The sequence below is a fragment of the Callospermophilus lateralis genome, chromosome X (genome assembly GCF_048772815.1).
Source record: "Callospermophilus lateralis isolate mCalLat2 chromosome X, mCalLat2.hap1, whole genome shotgun sequence".
Lineage (NCBI taxonomy): Eukaryota > Metazoa > Chordata > Mammalia > Rodentia > Sciuridae > Callospermophilus > Callospermophilus lateralis.
The window spans coordinates 49,068,178-49,085,938 of record NC_135325.1 but is presented as its reverse complement, the minus strand read 5'-3'; the positions used below and the strand labels follow the sequence as shown (position 1 = coordinate 49,085,938).

Sequence of the window (17,761 nt, the reverse complement as noted above, 5' to 3'; positions counted from 1 at the left end):
TGGTTCTCTGAATTTTATTTTCATTTTTACCCCTGAAATTTTGGCACTTAATTGGAATTTTTTTTACACGGTGATTGCCATTGTGTCATGTTATTGACAGGAAAATGAAACTAGTTTACTTTTGTCATGTAGGGAAAATTTTGAGCCTTATGGCTTGATAACTGTTGATTGTTAGGAAGAAAATCAGACTCATGTGCTGAGCAATTAACCTTATTGGATGATATGAACAATTCTAAGAAAGCTTATATGCTTAATGTTTTAGTCATAATAGTGATGAATTCTTTGGTCATGTATTTATTTCTATAGCATCTGCTAATAGGTATGTTTTGTATGTTGATTCTAAGAAACCTGTTAAAAGATAAAATGTAATAATTTGTAAAATTTTAATACAACTTTGTATTTGGGAAAGTAGAGCTCTATAGTTTTGGTACCTAATGTACTAAGGAGTTTACATTTTAGAATACCTACTTTTCCTGCCAATTTCATAATTTTTGCTTTCATACTCTAATGCTGAAATATTTTCCCATAAATTTTGCAGTCTGATAGCTTTCTAAATTAAGAGTGATCAGTGTGTGGTCCAAAAATGTGATTTTACTGAGAACAACCTGTACACTTTTGAATTGTATAACCTTCAAGCAGAATTTTTGGTATAAATCTGATTGCTGGTCATGTTCATGCCTTTGAATTGACTTTGTCGTTTTCAGAAAGGCACAAGCAGCCCTTCCAGGAATGGAGGTAGTAACTAGAAATATTAAATTTGTGTATTTAAAGACCTTTCAACTTTCAAAATTTAGAGCACTTATGAGTCCATTTTATGCTGAATATCAACAGACTGTTTTGAAAGTAATTACTAAGATATTATCTTTTGTTAGTGTAAAGTTTCCCTGTAAACATTGGCAAGTCTTAAAATTGTTATGTTGCAACTTTGCCAGGGAGGAAAGGTTGAAGGGTTACCATTTTAGAATTAATCCAGGAATATTGCCAAGTTCTAATTTGAATTATGTTTCCTCTGGTAGTATTTGTTTTTTTATTATTATTATTGTCTTATGCTTCCAGTCTGAATTCAGAATACTTTAAGTTAGAGTACCTGAAGACTATAAACAGTATTGCCTTCATAATGAGAATATTTGGTAACAAAACTGGTTGGTGGGTATCTTTTACCATCAGTTTTGCTACTGTCATTTTATTGTTGGTCATTTCAAAAGATGTTTTCAAACATCAGGTTAAGATCTGGGAGCATAAAATTATATTGTTTACTTTCCGATGTCTCCCAAGACCATGTGATACATATTTATGGGAAGAGATGGGAAGAAAGTATATTTAGACATTGTTAATTCCTTAAAATGTTTGTAATAAGACATTTTCCTTATGTTTAGAGACAAATAGTGGGAAGCTATCCACAAATTGTTAAAGATAGTGCCCTTGTTGTAGGTGGCCCCAGAAGAATTTAAGACCAGCATTGGCCGTGTGAATGCATGTTTGAAAAAGGCTCTCCCAGTCAATGTGAAGTGGCTGCTCTGTGGATGTCTCTGCTGCTGTTGCACACTAGGTTGCAGCCTGTGGCCTGTTATTTGTCTCAACAAAAGAGTGAGTATAACCATTCTATTGTATAACAATAGTAAAAGCTAACATTTATTGCACACTTGCTATGGGTCAAGAACTGTTTCCATGTACTTTACTTAATTTTATTTAATTTCCGTAACAATGGTATCATTTTATTTGAAAAAAATTAAGGTATGCAACACAGTAATTGCCGTGTTTTTTTTTTTAATCGTTTTTTGTTTTTGTGGTGTGGGTATTGAATCCAGAGCCTTGTGCATGCATTTGAGACAAGTACTCTATTCCCCAGCTCCAATGGTATCATTTTAGAGATAAAGAAACTCTAAAATGAGCCATTTATCCAACCTTTATCAATACTTTATCACTTAATATGCATTCCTGTCATTTTAAGTAAATACAGTGAAAGTAAAGGACTCAGGTAAATATAAATATAGGTGGACTACTTATTCTCTTTATACAATCTGAAGCTATGATATAAAATGTTTCTAAGCTACAGGTATATTGGAGAACTACTTCCAATCTGAAGAAAGGCATAAGAGAAAGTAACCTGCAAAGTTGTGTGTTACTGGGGGTCCTTAGTTTTGAATATGTTACAATAACATTCTAACAGCATTACTATTAGTTATTCCATGAAATTAAGACAACTGTTTTAATCTGATCTGATTTAAAATTTCATTTTTATGGGCTGGGGATGTGGCTCAAGCGGTAGCGCGCTCGCCTGGCATGCGTGCGGCCCGGGTTCGATCCTCAGCACCACATACAAAGAAAGATGTCGTGTCCGCCGATAACTAAAATAAAAATAAATATATTAAAAAATTCTCTCTTTCTCACTCTCACTCTCTCTAAAAAAAATTCATTTTTATTTTGGAAATCATTTCCCAAGTGGGAAGACAGCTTTCAATATTGAAATTGAAGCCAATGAGGACAGTTCATTTTACCCCAAGTTCTTTTCCCAGTACTACATTAAGGATGTTATTTAATCTTTTAAATAATAATTAGCTTACTAAATCAGATTTAAAATTATAGCACCTTGAGGAGGAATAATTAGTGGTGTAGTTATTTTATTAAAGTGAAAAATAGTCCCAAGAAATAATCGTTATTTTTTTCTCCTCATTTTTCTTATTCCCTCTTTCATGTCTGCTTCAAAAAGAAACTAATGCTGCCAATCCTATGAATTTTTTGAATGGAAGAGTAAAGCATTTTATTGATTCCCTTGGTAACCACCAGTAGATCAGAGCTTCACTTTAAATATAGCTTAATTTGTTTGTCAAAACATGGACAGTATTTTCAAGTGACCTTCTGTAAGTAAAAGCTAAAAGCATAAATGTCTTTACTTAATTGTCACATCTTACCTTTAAAAGTTAAAATCAATAACTCCTCTCCATCCCCATTGTTTTAAAAGCCTCAATGTGAATTAATCATGATTTGGATTTCCCATCATGTGAATGTAGCCAATCTCCAGTACTTAAGAACAGATTTTTTGGTTTTAATGTTTATCCAGAATTTAACTTCATTCTTTGACATATTTATGCTTTGCCTATTTGTCAAACCTTCCATCAAAAAACATGAAATAGAGGGCCGAGCACTGTGGTGCACACCTGTAATCCCAGCAGGTTGGGAGACTGAGGCAGGAGGATCATGAGTTCAAAGCCAGCCTCAGCAAAAGTGAGGTGCTAAGCAACTCAGTGAGACCCTGTCTCTAAATAAAACACAAAATAGGGCTGGGGATATGGCTCAATGATTGAGTGCCCCCTGAGTTCAATCGAGTTCAATCCCCAGTACCAAAAAAAAAAAAAAAAAAAGAACCTGAAATAGAAACAAGTTTTTCACTCATTTAATTTTTTTTCACAATATTTTTATTTTATTTATTTATTTTTATGTGGTGCTGAGGATCGAACCCAGGGCCTCATGCTTGAGAGGCAAGCGCTCTACCACTGAGCTTCAACCCCAGCCCTTATTATCAGCACTTCTTAACAGAATAGTCAGTGGAAAAAAATGAGATAATACTAATGCTGTGATCTTTCCCTATCTTCTATTACTTTGGTTAATTAAGAGTTTATCCTGAAGCTGAAATATCAGTGTATTCTTTTTAAATATTTTTTTAGTTGTAGATGGACACAATATCTTTATATATTTATTTTTATATGGTGCTGAAGATCAAACCCAGTGCTTCACACTTGCGAGGGAGGAGTTCTACCACTGAGCTACAGCCCCAGCCCCGAAATATCAGTGTATTCTAATCACTAATCTGTGAATTTTAAGAAGATAATACAGATTTGCAAATCTTCATCCCATGAGATAAATTCAGCTCACTCTGTCTTTTAACATTTGAATCATTTAAAAATTGGAATATTGGGACTGGGGATATAGCTCAGTGGTAGAGCACTAGCATGCATGAGGCCCTGGGTTTGATCCCCAGCTCTGCAAATGAATACATAAAAGTTGGAATATTTAAAACAAAATTTGTGATATCTGATCTGTCATAAAACCTAAAGATCTGACAATCCTGGATCCACATGCCTATCTGTCAACAGTGAATTCTAGCTTGGTAGTGGTTTCCCCCTTTAAATAGGATGTATAGTTTTTGTTCACAACAAAACTATCCAGCATTTACATTATCTGCCTTTCTCTGTAGGAATTATAGTTCATGACCCCTGATTTTGCACATGGCATATTGTCAACGATACACTAGACAATGAAATATTAAGCCATGCTGATAACCACTATATAAGGCACTGTCCTTTCTGGAACATTAGTTTCCTCACTTATAAAATCAGGATAATATTATTTACTTTTAAGGTGGATGTGATGAATATGATATTTTAGGCATCTCACTGCTTTTGTGTCTATAAGGAGAATTTTTTAAAAATACAATTTTAAGAATTTTTATGCCTTCACTATTGCTTCCTAATCCATAAGTTATATAGACTGTAATAGTTGAGTTGCAAGGATGATTAGTCTTCATATAGCCCAAATCCCTTATTTTACAGGTGTAGAAAGTAAGATGCAGAAAGGTTAGGGAATTTTCCCAGGGCCACATAGGAAATAACACAACCAGAAACAAACCTAGTTTTATTTTTTGTTTCTAACTCTGTATTCTCTTGACAACATGTTCCTTATATCAGATTCTCTATTCCTGAGACAGGAAATATTTGGAGAGGTAGTGTGATAAATGGTTGACCCACTGTGTTTTCATTCTCTAGCAGTGATTGGAAAACTTTTTCTTAAAGAACAAGATAGTAAATATTTTCAGCTTTGTCTTCCACAGTTCTCTGTGACATCTGTTTACCTGTGTCTTTGCAGCATGTAAATAGCCATAAACAATACTTAACTGAGTGAGGTATTGCTGTGTTGCCATAAAACTTCATTTACAAAAATAGGCAGCAGGCCACATTTTGCCCAGTAGGTTGTGGTTTGCCATTCTTCTCTAGCCATCTCTAATTGGTTATATAGTTCTATGGAAGACATGTGTTTATCCAGAAAATAAGGTAGAAATAATATGATTACTAAGTTCTGTATCACAAAGTTGCTATATGTATCAATGATTATAAAATGTTTCCAAGAAGAAAACTTCTATATATATAGTCTACCCTATGAACTATTTTTTGGCTTTTTGCTGGCAACCTGGCAAGATCCGGACTGTGCTGGCTGCCTGGTCTCCTGGCCCAATCTTGTCCATCCCAGCTGAAGCCACTTCTGGGGAATTGGTGCCTTTGGGGTGGCGGTGGGCGTGGCAAGGCCAGGGATTTGTGCATACAAGGCAAGCACTCTATCAACTGAGCTATATCCCCAGCCCTCCATGAACTATTTTTAACCAGTATAATTCATGGACATTTTCTTTAGCAAATTAGATTGCAGAAAAAAGAAATACAGATTGGATACCTTGAGTTCCCTGTAGTAACTCTTGACTCCCGTGAGAACTCCATAGTGACATGGTATATGAGATGAGGTATATTGATCTGTTCTTACATCCACCACTGAAACAACTATGATATCATTGTCAGTTTTTAGGCCTAGTTATGCCAACACCCTTAAATTTGAAATTACTTTTAATTTTTCCTATTTTTGCTGTAATATTTGATAAATTGAGAGTGATATTTAGAAGGAAGGGATTATTCTGTCTCAAAACATGAACATGATGCTGTTTTAGGAGATAAGGTTTTTAATTCATTGTCTTATAAGAAAAAGCAAATTATAGAAACAAAAGCCCCATCTATACAGTATGCCATATGGAAAAGAAAATCAGTTTTTGCAGTGAGAGGCAATAGTTCTGCTACGAGTTAAACAGATTATCTGTAATCTCTATTTAGGACTTTTATTCATACCTTTCATAAAATACATTCTGTATACTCTTGGGCAAAGATAGCATGCATAGATCCTAGTACATACACTTGGTTATAGCTTGCCTAGTACCCTATGGTATATATGCACAACGGGGGTTTACTCAGCCATGAAGAAGAAAGAAATATGACATTTTCTGGTAAATGGATGGAACTGGAGAGCATCATGGTAAGCAAATTAAGAAAGACAAGTATGTTTTCTTTCACATGTGGAAGTTAGAGGGAAAAGAAGAAAAGGATGTAATGAAAATGGAGGGGAAGGGGCTGGGGATGTGGCTCAATGGTAAAGTGCTTGCCTGGTATGCATGAGGCCCTGGGTTCAAATAACCAAGCACCATTTTAAAAAGAAAGAAAGAAAATGGAAGGGAAACCACCAGGGTAAAGGAAGGTGAGCAGGGTGAGTGAGGAGGAAGTATGGGGTGGTACTGGAGAGAAATATTGACCAAATTTATGCTATGTGCAAGTATGTATGTGCCACAATGAAACCCATGAGTTTATATGATTAATATGCACCAATACATAAATTTTTAAAAATCTACATGGATGACTCAAAAAGTATTAAAGATATGTCAGTAGTGACCATTGTAGTTTAGTAGAGAAGATAAAAATCCTACATGTAGTATAGTTGTTAGCCAGATTAAACTGACCAAAAGACAAAGGAAGCTAACTCATCACTCTCTAGTATTTGTATATCATAAACACCATCATGGCTCTCGCCCCCAAAGAGAACTGCCAAGTCAGTTCCGGCAGAGAGCATGGTAAGAAAAGGGAGTGCCGCCTGCTCTCCCGGACCCACTGCCCCCTCCCACCGCCCCAGGCCGGCGGACGAGCTGGGGGGCCCTGGGACAGGATGCAGCCTCCCCTGCAGATCCCTGGAGCTCCTGCTGCTACTGCCCAATGGCTGGCCCTGACTGTGAAGGACAGGTGAGCCTATCACCCAGGATGGATGACCTGATGGCGGCAGCAACCTGTCAGGACCCGAACTACGCGGGCTGCCAGGTCTTGCTCAATCTTGTCTGTCCCAGCTGAAGCCGCTTCTGGGGAATTGGCGCCTTTGGGGTGGCGGTGGGCGTGGCATGGCCAGAAGAATGGCGGCCTCCCCAAACGCCCCGCCCGAACGCCGACCTCGAATGCGGAACGACGTCCGAACGCGGAACAACGCCGCGAACAATGCCCCAACACCGCGGAGGCCGGCAGGAGCTTCAAGTTCCAAAAAGGAGAGTGGACGCCTGAAAGCTCGGCCACGTGTTGGACCGCGGAGCCGCACAGGCCTCCGAGAGCGCCCAGCGTGAGCGCTCAGCGCCGCCTCCACGAGACCCTCACCTTGTCTCGCCAACAAAGACCAGAACAGTCCTGGAAGGTGAGCGAAACCCCGGAAGATGACGGGTGGAACCGTTAGCGGCCTCGGGCAGTTGGTGTTCGGCGTTCGGTGGTTGGTGTTGGGGCGGTTGGTGTGCCTTCTACCAAAGAGAGAAACGGACGAGTCACAGGCCTCATCTGCCCAGTTGGAAAGGCCCGCCACCCTCTGGGAAGATTTCCTGGCCTTTTGTAAAAGGCCTTTGTCTATAATATGAAAAAACTGCTCTCAACTTGCCCCCCACCTTTTAAAACTTCTGCTGCATCTGGACATCCTAAAGGTAAAGAGGATGCCTGCCGTGTGATAGAGTTGGATATGAAATTTGTCTTGTAAACGGATATGAATTTGTCTTGTAAACATTTGCAAGACACAGGCCATTTTGTTTGGAAAAAATCAGAAATGCCTTCTGGAAGTGACTTTGAAATGGATCTGTTAGACCACCTCTAGGAAGTGGTTTTGTTTGTTCAGTGGGTTGTTGGACATGGAGGAGACTGACCCGAGAAGGAGGTCCTGGGCCAGACTGGTTTTAAGTAACATTTTTCCTACAATAACCATTGTTTTGCGCATGCATTTTATTCCTCATTAGTGTATACATAGTTGAAAATGCTAAGTACTTTAAAAAAAACTAGGCTTTCTAGATGTTCTAAAGTGCCTGATATAGGTTAAAAGTAGAAGTGGTAAAATATATAACACATTTTGTAAATTTCTTTTTGTTAAAATTTTTATGAAATGGTTTCTTTTTTGGCGGGATGCAATAGTCAAACCCCCGTTGAGTAGTACAGAGTTGTGTGCCTGTCCTAGGGAGCACCATGCCAGTGTGCTTACTGAGAGCCAAGAGTTGTCTATGGGTTTTGTTTTATTTTGATGTGTACATAGTGTATATAAAATACAAATGAATCCTCCTAATCTACATTTAGTCTTTCTAGATATTAAAGAGGTTGCCAGTGTATGACAAAAGTAGAATTAGTAAACCAGTTTTGTAAATTCATATGAAATAGTCTTTTGGGAATGGAACTATTAAACCACCTCTGTGAGCGGTAGAGTACTACTATCTATCTCTTCTTGCTCAGTGATGTGGAGGAGGTGGGAGGGAAGCAATTGCAAAAGGTCAGTGTGTTCATACTTGGACATTTTCAGACATCAGTTTTCTATGTTTTGTGCATTTTGTTTTGCTGTGTATATAATGGACAAATAAGTCTCAATTTTGCAACATCTAGTCTCTAGGTTGCCACTGTATGACCAAGGAGTTAGTTAAATAGAACATTGTGTACATTTTATTTTGAAATTCATAGGAAAGTTTGTCCTCTGTAAAAAGACTTTTGGATATGAATTTGTTCAACCATCTCTGTTACATATGCCTGTACTTGTCCACTGGACTGAAAATAGAAGGAAATGAGGAAAAGGTTCAAGGACAAAATGTTCATATTAGAAGATACCTCATATTTTTTTAAGAGAGAGAGAGAAAGAATTTTTTAATATTTATTTTTAGTTTTCGGTGGGCACAACATCTTTATTTCTTTTATTTATTTATTTTTTTAATGTGGTGCTGAGGATCGAACTCAGCGCCCCGCACATGCCAGGCTTGAGCCACATCTCCAGCCACAGATACCTCATATTTAACCATTGCTAAGCATGCAATTTTATTTACCAGTGCTGTGTGAATAGTGGACAGGGTCTTATTATTGTTAGATTTATGCCTTAATATTCCCATTTGGAGGTGTCCTAAGATAAATGGGCATTATAGTTTTAAATTCAAATTCCATATGAGTTGATGGTAAATGGGAGGTACTGAGATGGAATGAATATATTCTGCATGTAAGTTCAGTAGTATTCATAGCATATTAATTTATCTGATGAGGAGTTAGGCTGTTACTGTTTGCTGTAGCCATAAATGTTGGAGGTTAAAAACTTTTCTCCAGTGTTCTTGTTTTTGTCTAGCCATATTTGTTTGTATTTCCCTAGAGGCTTAAATAGGTATTAACTAAAATGCACCCTTCTTTCAGTTATATTTCTCACTATAATACCAGGGCCCTACTGATATAGTAGCCGTAAGGTATGGGGGAAGGAGAAGCATTGTATAGTCCTATTATTGGACCTCAGTTTTTTAAGTGGACCCATGCCCCTGGGCCATGACCTTTATAAATGTTTCTCTCTCTCTTTTTTTTTTTTCTTGAGATAGGAAGGCTAGAGGGTGCTAGAGTTGTGTATTTCCCTTCCTGAAGATTTGTAGGCTCTGGCAAAACCACAGTTGTTTAGGAACTAGTGCAGTAGTTTCTCTTAATGGCAGCCCTTTTTCAAAAGAGCAAAATTCTTTTGGTATATTTTAAAATATCTACATTTCTCCTTCTCCTACCAGAATCATGAGGGGCTTTTTTCTCCGATCACTGTGAGAAATTGATAGGGTGAGTAAAACTCACCAAAGTGTGTTAAGCTGCTCCTAAAACTAGAATCCTCTGGAGTTTTAAAATTTCAATTTTTTCCCCAATGAACTTCCAGTGATTTGTCAACTAAAATTTAGATATTGTTACACCAGTCTTGGTTCAAATGGAGTTCATTCTCCTCTAGTTTTGCTTTATTGTGCTTCTCTGTGTTTGCCTTTTTGTTTCCTCAGTATTTGATGCACTCGTGTACACCACCATCTCACTCACCTCTTGGATAGATCTGAAAGGAGTTGTTGATTTTCAGTTTATTCCATTTTTTCTTGTGTGGTCAGGAGAGATTACTTTTAAACTCCTTACATTCCTATGTGGACCTTCATCTTTTAAAGTTATTTTTGCTACACATTGGATTCTTGTTTGGCATTTATTTTCTTTCCATTTATTAATTTTGATTGCTTATCCTTCATTGTTTCTAATGAGAAGTAAGCTGTTAATCTTACTACAATTCCCTTATAAATGACTGTCATTTTCATCTTGCTGCTTTTAGCATTTTCTGTCTTTCTGAAGACATGTCTCTAGTGGATCACATTGTGTTTATCCTACTTGGAATTCCATGAACTTCTGGGATGTGTGAATAAATATTTTTCATAAAACTAGAGAAGATTTCTGCCATTATTTTGTTATTTCTTCTGTTTAATTCTTGCTCTCTCTTCCCATTTATATGTATGTTGGTAAACTTAATAATGTCTAACATTTCTTTCAGGCCGGGGTCATTTTCCTTTATTCTTTTTTCTCTTTGTTCTTAAGATTGCACAATTGCTTTTAATCTGCCTTTTCTCATAGTATTGGGGATCAAACCTAGGCCCTTCACATGTTAGATAAGTGTTATACCTCTGAGCTATATCCCTAGCTCCTTTTTTAAAATTTTTATTTTGAGATAGAGTCTCACTAAGTTACCCAGATGGGCCTCAAATTTGTTATCCTCCAGCCTCAGCCTCCAGAGTAGCTGGAATTATAGCCGTGCACCACACACCCAGCTGTTTAATCTGTCTTCAAGTCCATGATTTTTTTATCTACTTCCTCAACTCTGCTTTTATGCCCCTATATTGAATTATTAAATTTCAGTTCTTATACTCTAATTCCAGAATTCCATTGGTTCTTTTAAATAACATTTATCTGACATTTCCAGCTTAATCAGACATTGACATCATAATTTTCTTTAATTATATTTTTTCTGGTCTTAGCATGGCATATTTGTTAATTTGAGAAACTGAATTCCTTTTTATATGAACCTGTGTCCTCTTGGCCGTGGATGTTTAAGGTATTTCAAATTCATATTTGCTTCTTTTGGGGGCTCCTGAGCTTCCATTACAAGTTGTGTTTAGTCAGATTTAAATTATTTAGAGCTCAGTGCTTTCATTAGAGAGTGGGATCATGTTTCTATCATCCAGAAATTCCTCTCTCTTTGTTAGCTAATAAACCCTTTCAAGTGTACAATTCAGAGGCCTTAATTATATTCAAAGTGTTTTACACCTATTACCATTATCTATTTCCAAGCTTTTTCATTACTCCAAACTCATAGCCACTAAGTAATAAGTTCCATTTCCCCTTCCTTCAGAACCTAGAACTCCTAACCTATTTTCCATCTCTACATGTTTGCCTATTCTAGATACTTCATATAAGTAAAATAATATCATATTTTTCCTTTTGTACCTGGCTTATTTTGATTACCAAAAAGTATTTGAGGTTCATCCTTACCGTATTATTTCAGAAGTTCATTGCTTTCTATGGCTGTGTAGCAATCCATTTTATTTATGTACCACATATAGTTTATCCATTCATCTATTGATTGGCACTTGGGTTGTTTCTATCTTTCAGCTACTGTGTATTGTAATGTTCTGATGAACATCTCTGTGTGTCTCTGCTTTCAGTGCTTTGGGGTATGACCTAGGAGTGCAATTGCTGGATCATATGGCAATTGTTTACCTTTTTAAGGAACCACCAAAATGTTTTCCATACAATCTGTACCATTTTGCATCCCCACCAGGAGTCCATAAGAGTTCCAATTTATCCAGATCTTCACCAACATACATACAAGGCAGGTTCTCTACCACTGCGCTATACCCCCCAATCCTTGTAAATTTTTTTGTAGATGTCTGTTGAGGTCTTTTGTCTATTTTGTATCAGATTGTTTATCTGCTCTTAAGTTGTGGGTGTTTTTATATATTCTGGCTATTAATCCCTTTCCAGATTATTTGATTTGCAATACTCTCTCTATGGTTTATCTATTTATTGTATTGATAATACTATTTAATACCCAAAAGTTGTTAATTTTGATGAAGTCCAATTACACTTTTTATCTCTTCTTGACTGTGTTAGGCATCATATCCATGAAATCATTACAAAACTCAGTGTCATCAAGATTATCTCCCATTTTCCTATAAGAATTTTATAGTTTCAGCTCTTATATTTAGTTCTTTAATGAATTTTGAGTTAATTTTATAGGTAGTATAAGGCACAGCTTCAACTTCATTTTTCACCTGTGAATGTCCAGTTTTCCATGTAACATTTGTTGAGAATGTTGAATGGTTGACATTCTTGAAGTTCTTTTCTGGACTTTTTATTCTACTGCATTGGGTCATATGTCTGTAATTTATATACCACATATTTTTTATTACTGTAGCTTTTATAGTAATTTGTCAAATCAGGAAGTATGAGTTACCTAACTTTGCTCTTCATTTTTAAGATTGTTGAGCTAATAGGTGTGCCTGGAGATTCATATGAATGGAATTTTATATTTTTATCAAAAAAACAGTCTTTGGTATTCTGATAGAGATTGCACTGAATTTATTGATTATTTTGGATCATATTGTCATTTTAACAATATAAAGTCTTCCCATCCATAGACTGAGGATGTTTGCATTTATTTAAGTATCTAATTTTTTCCTGCAGTGTTTTACAGTTTTCTGCATGTGTTTTGTTTCCTTGGTTAAATTTACTGCTAAGTATTTTTTCTGCTATTGTAAATACAACTATTTTCTTAATTTCCATCAGATTGTTTATTTTTTTATATAGAAGCACTCTTGATTGTAATGGATATGTATCCAGCAACATTGCTATTATGTGTTACGTAGGTCTCAGATTTTTTTGTGGATTCTTTAGGATTTACTACTACAAAATCATGTCATCTGTGAACAGAGACCATTTTGCTTCTTCCCTTCCAATGTGTTTGCTTTTTCTTGCCTAATTCCTCTGGCTAGAATTTCCAGTTATTGTTATCTTGTTTCTATCTTAGAAAAATATCTTTCAGTCTTTTACCATTTATTATAATGTTAGCCATATGTTTTTGATATATGTCCATAACATGTTGAATAAGATTCCTTCCTTTTTTTTTTTTTTGGTGTGTGTGTGTGTGTGTGTGTGTGTGTGTGTGGTGCTGGGGATTGAATCCAGGGCTTTGTATGTGCAAGGCAAGCACTCTACCACCTGAGCTGTATCCTCAGCCCCAATATTCCTTATTTCTAATGCATTCAGTGTTTATCATTAAAGTATATTGATTTTCCTTTTTTAGGTAAACCACTTTTTAGGTGTGATTGACATGTAAAGAACTTTATACCTTAATCTGTTCAGGCTACTATAACGAAATACCTTTAACCGAGTAGCTTACAAACAAAAGAAATGTATTTCCTATAGTTCAGCATCATACTCAAGGTACTAGCAGATCTGGTGAATGGTGAGGGCCCACTTTCTTAGTTAATAGATGGAGCCTAATTTGTCCTCATATAGTAGAATTGCCTAAGTCAACTCTAATCACCTCCCAAATGGCCCACCTCTGTATTTGGGGGAGAGGGACATAAGTATTCAGTCTGTTCCCCTGTACAATATTTAGTGTATCTCAATGAATTTGACAATGAATATATACCCTGGAAACCATCACCAGTACCAAGGCCAACAAACATATCCAGCACCTCTCAAAGATTCCTCCTACCACTTTTACTATTTTTCTTTTCAGTAAGAATGCTTAATATAAGATCTAACTTCTTAGCGATTTTAAGTATAGAATACAAGGTTTTTGTGTGTGTGTCTTTTTCAGTTTATTTATTTTAATTAGGTATATATGACAGCAGAATGCATATTGTTTCATTGTACACAATTTCAGCACAGCTCTTCATTTCTCTGGTTGTACACGATGTAGTGTCACACCATATGTATAGTTATACATGTACCTAGGATAATGATGTCCATCTCATTCCACCATCTTTCCTGCTCCCATGCCCCCTCCCTTTCCTTCCCTCCCCTTTGCCTAATCACAGTTCCTCCATTTTTCCCATGTCCCCCCCCCCCCTTTATGGACCAGCATCCACTTATCAGAGAGAACATTTGGCCTTTGTATTTTGGGGATTAGTTTACTTCACTTAGCATGATATTTTCCAGCTCTATCCGGATAATTTACCTGCAAATGCCATAATTTTATTCTCTTTTAATGCTGAGTAATATCCCATTGTGTATATATACCACATTTTCTTAATCTGTTCATCTATTGAAGGACATCTAGGTTGGTTCTACAGTTTAGCTATTGTGAATTGAGCTACTGTAAACAATTATGTGGCTATATTACTCCAGTTTGCTGATTTTAAGTCCTTTGGGTATAGACCATGGAGTAGAGTAGCTGGGTCAAATGGAGGTTCCATTCCAAGTTTTGTAAGGAATCTCCATACTGCTTTCCAGATTAGTTGGACCAATTTACAGTCTCACCAGCAATGTATGAGTGTGCCTTTCCCCCCAACATCCTTGACCTGGATATCCACATGAAGAGGATTGAAACTAGGTCCCTATCTCTCACCCTGAACAAAAATCAATCCAAAATAGATCTAAGATGTTAAGGTAAGATTTGAAACTATGTGAAGAAAACATACAGAAAAGACTAAGATATTGGTACAAACAGTGATTTCCTGGATAGGAATCTAATAGCCCAAAAAACAAGCAAGAATTGATAAATGGGATTACACAAATTTATTTATTTATTATTTGTACATTTCAGTAGACTGTATTTTGACATTATACATACATGGTGTATAACTTCCCATTCTTGTGGTTATACATGATGGGGAATTACACTGTTCGTATATACATATATGAACATAGGAAAGTTATGTCGAATTCATTCAACTGTCTTTCCCATTCCCATTCCCCCTTCATTCCCCTTTGTCTAATCCAAAGTACTTCTATTCTTCCCTACCCCCACATTGTGTGTTAGCATCCATATATCAGAGAGAACATTGGCCTTTGTTTTGGGGGATTGGTTTGTTTCACTTAGCCTGATAGTCTCCAGTTCCATTTATATTCAAGCAAATGCCATAATTTCATTTTTCTTTATGGCTGAATAATTCCATTGTTTATGTATACCACATTTTCTTTATCCATTCATCTTGGAAAGGGCACGGTTCTATTGGTTAGCTATTGGGATTACGCAAATTTAAAAGATGCACAGCAAAGAAAACAATAAACAGAGACAATCTACCAAATGGGAGAAAATATTTTTCAGCTATATATCTGAGGAAGGTTAATATTTAGAATATATAAAGAACTCAAAAAAAAACTGAAACAACCAACAATAAAAATTTTTTTAAAAAACTGAACAACAAAAGAACAAGTAAGTCAATTAAAAATGGACAGGGCTGGGAATATAGCCCATTGGTAGAGTGCTTTCCTCATTTGCACAAGGCCCTGGGTTCCCCAGCATGACCAAAAAAAAAAGGGCAAATGGGGCTGAGGTTGTGCCTCAGTGGTTAGATCACTTGCCTAACATGTGTGAGGCACTGGGTTTGATTCTCAGCACCGCATATAAATAAATAAAGGTCCATCAGTAATAAAAATATTTTGAAAGATGGACAAATGATTTGAACAGACACTTTTTAAAAGAAGAAATACAAAAGATCAATAATTATATGAAAAAAAATCTTTAGTGATAGGGAAATGGGGCTGGGAATATATATAGCTCAGTAGGTAGAGTGCTTGCCTTGCATGCACAAGGCTCTGGGCTCAATTTCCCAGCACCACAAAAAATTAAAAACCACTGAACTACAAGATAATAAATTTTAAAAAAGTGATAGGGAAATGCAGATCAAACCTACATTGATGTTCCATCTCACTCCATTCAGTATGGCTACAATAAAAAATGCTGGGGATGATGTGAAGAAAAGGAAACCTTTATATGCTGTTGGTGGGAATGTAAATTAGTATAACCACTATGGAAAACAGTATGGAGGTTTCTCCAAATCTGAAAATACAACTATCATATAATTCAGCTATACTACTCCTGGGTATATATCCAAAGGAATGACATCAGCATACAAAAGAGATCCCTGTTTATTGAGGTGCTATTCACAATATCCATGATATGGATTTATCCTAGGGGCCCATCATGAATGGATAAAGAAAATATTGCATATATACACAATGTAGTATTATTCATCCATAAGATAAAATGTCATTTGCAGGAAAATGATGGAACTGGAAGACATCACTTTATGCAAAATACACCAGACACAGAAAGACAAGTATCACACATTTTTTTCTCATGTGTAAACTAAAAGGAAAAAAGATGACCTGAAAGTAGAAGTGAGGCTATAAGAGATTAGGAGAGGTTGGGGGACACGGAATGGGAGGTGGAAGAAGAGGATAGGAGAAGGGAAGGGGAGACAAAATCAAAGCTTGATATACATATGTGAGGAAATGCCAGAGTGAAACCCATTAATTTGTACAATGTTAATAATTATGATAATAAAAAGTGTTGGGCTTAGTTTGTTGTTTTTCTAGTTCTTTTTTTTAGAGAGAGAGAGAGAGAATTTTTAATATTTATTTTTTAGTTTTCGGTGGACACAACATCTTTGTTTGTATGTGGTGCTGAGGATCGAACCTGGGCCGCACGCATGCCAGGCGAGCGCGCTACCACTGAGCCACATCCCCAGCCCCGTTTTTCTAGTTCTTTGAGGTGTAACATAAATTTGTTTATTTGAGGTATAGATTATCAGGGATTGAACCCAGAGACACTTTACCACAGAGGTACATCCTTAGGTTTTTTTTTTTTTTTTTTTTAAGTTTTGAGACAGTATCTCGCTAAGTTGTTTAAGGCTTCCCTAAGTTATTGAAGCTGTCCTCAAACTTGTGATCCTCATGCCTGCTAAAGATCACAAAAATTTTCACAGACTCAGTGGTGTAGAGTAATACCATTTATTATTTCATAATCAGAAGTATAGGTACAACCTGGCTTAATTGGGTTTTCTCATTAGAGTGTAACAAGGCTGAAGTGCTGTCAAGGCTGCATTCCTGTCTGCATTCCTGTAAAAGAATATGCTTCCAATCCCAGTCTTAACAAAATGGGTTTCCTTAAACTTTCTATGTGACCTTTTCCATTTTAAAGCCAACATGGTGCTTTTAAGGGCTCTTATGATACATTGGCACTCCACAAATAAATCAGGATAATGTTCTTTTTTTTTACTGGGGATTTATCTGAGGGGCACTCGTCCACTGAGCCACATCCCCAGCCCTATTTTGTATTTTCTTTTTAGAGTCAGGGTCTCACTGAGTTGCTTAGCACCTTGCTATTGCTGAAACTGCCTTTGAAATTGCAATCCTTCTGCCTCAACCTCCTGAACCACTGGGATTACAGGCACACCCTGCATAATCTTCCTATTTGAAAACCAATTGATCAGTAACTTTAATTACATCTTCAGCATCCCTTTTGTAATGTAACATAATATTCACAGGTGAAATGCTAGGGGTTCAAGATCATAGAAGCCGGAATTCTGCTTACCACAATCTTTTATTCTGCAAACTTGCTAAACCATATATAGTTCTAGTAGTATTTTAGTGGTTTCCTTGGGGTTTTCTACGTACAGAATCATTTGTCTGTGAATGAAGACAGTTTTTCTTTTTCTTTTCCAATCTGGATACCTTTTGTTTGTTATTCTGGCTACAACTTTCAATATGGTGTTGAACAAAAAGTGGTGGGAGAAGACATCCTTGTCTTGTTCCCAGTCTTAGGGGGAAAACATTTAGTTTGTCTCCATAAAATATGATGGTAGCTGTAGGTTTTCCATAGCTGTTCTTTATGAGGCCAAGGA

The 17,761-nt window shown here is 36.5% G+C and overlaps 1 protein-coding gene across 7 annotated transcripts in view; it reads left to right on the top strand.

The window, feature by feature from the left end:
- Window positions 1-17,761, top strand: part of Chic1 (cysteine rich hydrophobic domain 1) — a 98,751-nt gene that overhangs the window by 17,117 nt on the left and 63,873 nt on the right. For all 7 annotated transcript variants that reach the window (XM_077107223.1, XM_077107224.1, XM_077107225.1 and 4 more), the window contains exon 3: window positions 1,432-1,587. In XM_077107223.1, the coding sequence (XP_076963338.1) occupies window positions 1,432-1,587 (156 nt within the window). The remainder of the gene's footprint in view (window positions 1-1,431; window positions 1,588-17,761) is intronic.